Source organism: Glycine max, chromosome 8 (assembly GCF_000004515.6).
Source record: "Glycine max cultivar Williams 82 chromosome 8, Glycine_max_v4.0, whole genome shotgun sequence".
Lineage (NCBI taxonomy): Eukaryota > Viridiplantae > Streptophyta > Magnoliopsida > Fabales > Fabaceae > Glycine > Glycine max.
Genome location: NC_038244.2, coordinates 17,845,066 through 17,849,839, shown reverse-complemented (window position 1 = coordinate 17,849,839; position 4,774 = coordinate 17,845,066). Strand labels below are relative to the sequence as shown.

The following is a 4,774-nucleotide window of genomic DNA, read 5'->3' as shown; positions in this document are numbered from 1 at the left end:
CACAACCGATCATTTTATGTACTAGTATATATATAATTTACTTTTTAATAAAAAATAATGCTCAATTTTTTTATAGATAAATATTTGATTTTTAAAATTTAATTAAAACATATTAATAGTATAAATTTTTTTACAATAATTTAATTATGAATTACCACATAATTAAAAAACTATTAACATTCATAATGGTTACGTACTTTAACAATGATATTTGAAATAATTTCCAAAAAAGTTAATAATATAAAAATATTTACAGTTACATGTTATTAAAATCAAAATTAAAATTAACTCGATCTCTCTTTTTTTCATTATCAACGTTCTCATCATATTATTTTTTCATTAATCATGCATACAGTATATTATAAAACATGGGTTTTGTATGATTTTGGATATAATTTACTTTATAAAATATTTTATAATATATTTTAAAATAAATGGAATCTTCATTAAAATGGTTGTGACTGAAATATATACTGGAGTCCATGAAAAATACATTTTGTGCGAGTGCAGTTGAAATTAATTCTAAAAAACATCTTATACGAATCAAATATGAAAGCAACGAAATATGAAAGGTGTTTCTTTAAATAAAAATAAAATAAATATTTAAATGGTACTGAAAAAATGTTCAAAAAAATTTAACCAAATATTAGGATTGATGAAAAAAGAGGGAAAGTTGATAAAAAAAAATATTGGATACATAGAAGTCAATAAATTGTAATACTCATGCATAACATCTTAAATATATGAAGCTTTAATAGTATTCAAATAATTTTTATTTTAGGTTGAAAATGTTTATTTATATAATATAGTACATTATTAATATAAAAACTAACAAAATTATGGAGTCCAAGACAAATTTGAGTCCATGCATGGCAAGAATAGTATTAGTTCTAACTTGACCAAAGTCTAGTTAATTTAGAAAGCGATTGTGAATTATGGATATTTTGTTAAATTAAGATTTTGCAAATTTTTATTGATAATAATGAAAATATATTGTTAGGAAGCTGCCACCGACCCACTAGCGTCCACCCCGGATGGTTGAGTAGTTTGCATAAAACCATAGATTTGTTGTTATTAGAATCTCAAACTTGTGCCTATGTAACCTCTGTCTAAAGGAATAATTTAAAAGAGTTTAGATGGTGAGGTTTAAAGTTCATCATGTAAATTATTTTCCTTAGTCCTACAATGATAAACGGTCATCATATACAAGCAACCGAAATATAATAAGAATTAATGAAATCTGGATTAGGGCAAAAGGATAGCGTTTCTCTCTCCAGTAAATTTGTTTCTCAATGATATATCCTTTCACGTTTACTTTTACAAAAAACATATATAAGTCTTGATTAATAATAATTATTTTTGTCAAGAATAAAACTTAAATAGTATTCAAATAATTTAACTTTAACTATAATATATTAATTATTTGTATTCAATTACTTAATTACACTTTAATTTTTGGGTTATAGTGAAAAAGGTCATCCATGAATAAATAACATGTCATGCTCATTTTTGTTATGGCAAAGACTTGTCGCTAGCAAGTAAGTCTTCGTTTACTCGTATAGTCGTATGTCTACTATCTTAATTTACTTTATTTCGATCGGACACTAGAACAATTCTGTCACGTTTTGTTCATGTGTGGATGTCCACTGCAAGTTATTTAAGTTATTTTAGTAGATATGTCTACTTTAAACAATAACTAGTGAAAGATAGAGAAAGAACTATAGCTTATAATAGGTGATACTACTACGTAATGAGTGTTGTAGAGAAATGTTAATTAAAAGTAGAGAAATGTCCGTCAATTATTACTCTATGCTATGAGTGCTGTAGAAAATGTCATTTTATTGTTATGTGCATTCCATACTTTTACCCAAATTATATATTTGTTAATTAACTAAAATGGGCCAGCTTTACTTTGTATGTGTTCACGATTCAATACACGCCATATATAATTTATCTATATACACACGGGCAAACTCAATTATAGAGGTGGATTAATCTTTATGAAAGTTACTTATAAGTGTCTTTATAGCTTCTATTGGGTCGGTAATTCTATAGTGATATTTACTGTATTTCACTCAGAATTTATAATTTTAAAGGATATTACTTTGTCACTCGCGGATGTATTAGTTAACAATTAATTGTCAAAGATTATGGGTTACACTTACTAGATTTCCTATAATTATTATGAAAATAAATATTTAACAAGCTACATATTTGAACTATTTTAATAAATTATAACTTACTACCATATATTTTTAGAAACACAAGTGAAATTAGTATCAAACATATGCATTAACTAATACGAAATTATTTTAATTTAATCACTAGTTAATTTGTATCCAACTCTCAGAAATTAAAATAAAATAAAATTTTATTGCTTATAATAATTCGAAGTTTGTAACCAACTCTAGCATGATTGTGCCTTTGTGAAAGAAAGATACTCATAGCATACACCCAAATCATAGAGGAATAATTGTCTATGATATAGAGAGTGAGTTATTTTATTAGGAGTGTAATCAGAGGAAGGGGAAGATGAAATTAGATGTGTTTGCTTTTGGACAATGGGACATGTATAGTGGTTACAGGTTTTTTTGTTTTGGTCCAGCCTACACATGAACGAGCTTTATATGAAGTTTAAATGAAAAGCCCAATATTAAGTGCATGATAAAAAAGAAAAAAAGGAAACAGCTTAAGCCAATAATTAAAAGCCCATTCCATTATTCCCAACCCAAAAAAACAAAAAAAAACCATTTGATTTGATCCAACAGAGACACTCTCTCTTGATCATTCTCTCTCAGTGCTCTCGATCTGCACTGCAACTTCCTTGTCTGACAGGTAAGTCCCTCGCTACATTATTTACACCTTCAATTCAATCCATTTTAATTTAATCCTCCGTTTCAATTTTCTCCGATTAACGAACGCGAATTCGCATTGGTGTTTGATCGATCAGATCCCGTGTTCCGGAGAAAGGAAAAGGCAAGAAAGATGTCGGGGCAAACGCAGCGTCTGAACGTGGTCCCCACCGTGACGATGCTGGGAGTGGTCAAGGCGCGTCTAGTCGGCGCCACGCGCGGTCACGCGCTCCTGAAGAAGAAGAGCGACGCGCTCACGGTGCAGTTCCGCCAGATCCTGAAGAAGATCGTGTCCACGAAAGAATCTATGGGCGACATCATGAAAACGTCGTCGTTCGCGCTCACCGAGGCAAAATACGTCGCCGGCGACAACATCAAGCACGTCGTCCTCGAAAACGTGAAAGAAGCCTCCCTCCGCGTCCGGTCGCGCCAGGAGAACGTCGCCGGAGTGAAACTCCCGAAATTCGACTACACCGCCGACGCCGACGCCACGAAAAACGACCTTACGGGACTCGCACGTGGTGGGCAGCAGGTGCAGCAGTGCCGCGCCGCCTACATCAAGGCAATCGAGGTGCTCGTGGAGCTCGCGTCCCTTCAGACGTCGTTTCTGACCCTCGATGAGGCCATCAAGACCACGAATCGTAGGGTTAACGCTCTGGAGAACGTGGTGAAGCCGCGACTCGAGAACACGATTAGTTACATCAAGGGGGAGCTGGACGAGCTCGAGAGGGAGGATTTCTTCAGGCTAAAGAAGATTCAGGGGTATAAGAAGAGGGAGATTGAGAGGCAGATGCTGCTGCAGAACAACTCCAATGTCGAGACTAATCTCCCTTTGCGCAAAGGGGTTTCGTACAATTCTGCTCACAATTTGTTGTCTGTGGGTGACAAAGATGAGGATATTATTTTCTGAATGTGGTTCAATGTTGTGATGCTGCTGCTGGGTGAGACTGAGACTTCTCTGCTATTGTTTAGGTCACAGTGGAGTGTATCATGAATAAATGTTGTTACTGGTTAGTATATGTTTATTTATTTCTTTCTTCATTAAATTGGGACAATCCTCGTTTTTAAAGTATGCTTCTTATCTGAGCCTATGAATTTTTTTTTATGTTGCTGTGATTAGTTGTATTTTTGATTCGATATATATTACATCTCAATATAGTTATGCGACTTGTGGAAAAACAGGCGTATTTTAAGTTACCTTTTGCTTGTATCAGAATAGTTATTATTCTTAATTACTGAAATAACTAATTGAAACTGAAATAACTAATGATAGTTAATTTAGCTATGCTTAATACTCCACTCAACTAGAGAGATAGATATATAGTTTCCAACTTGGACAGTGAAGGTCTGTATTTTGCAGCTGGAAAGGGTTTGGTAAGAAGATCTGCCAATTGATGTTGTGTTTTCGTGTTAAGTAGTTTAATAAAAGCTCAAGGCAACATGTTCCCAGATAAAATGACATTTGATGTCTACTTGTTTAGATCTCTCATGATGTCCAAGGTTTGATACCAAGTGAATAGACGATTGGTTGTCATGAAACCCTATTTTTCTATGGAATTATAATACCGGAGTTGGACAAAAGTTATCTGAGCCACAGCAGCTCACAAGTCACTTCAACAGATGAATGTGAGACTATTGGGTGTTTCTTGGATTTCCACGACACTAGGAGGGATTGGCATAGGAAGACAGAACCCTATGGTAGATCTTCTTGTGTGTGGGCAATTGCCCCAATTATTGGAGCAGATATAAACTCACCAAGTTTATTGACCGTGCATATGATGTCAACTTTGAGGTCATTAAGTACATTAAACGACCAATCAATCTTCTTTAGAAAGATGAATCTTCTAATAAATCACCAGCAGTACCTTTTATTGGAGGTTGGGGTCTATAGACAAAGACACTGGTTTGGTTTAGCCCCTAGG

The 4,774-nt window shown here is 33.6% G+C and overlaps 1 protein-coding gene across 1 annotated transcript; it reads left to right on the top strand.

Moving 5' to 3' along the window:
• The first annotated feature begins 2,536 nt into the window (after positions 1–2,536).
• Positions 2,537–3,921, top strand: LOC100801612 (V-type proton ATPase subunit D). Its single transcript, XM_003531690.4, has 2 exons — positions 2,537–2,835; positions 2,951–3,921. The coding sequence occupies exon 2, from the start codon at positions 2,986–2,988 to the stop codon at positions 3,760–3,762; it is 777 nt and encodes a 258-aa protein (XP_003531738.1). The 5' UTR covers positions 2,537–2,835; positions 2,951–2,985; the 3' UTR covers positions 3,763–3,921.
• The last annotated feature ends 853 nt before the right edge of the window (positions 3,922–4,774 follow it).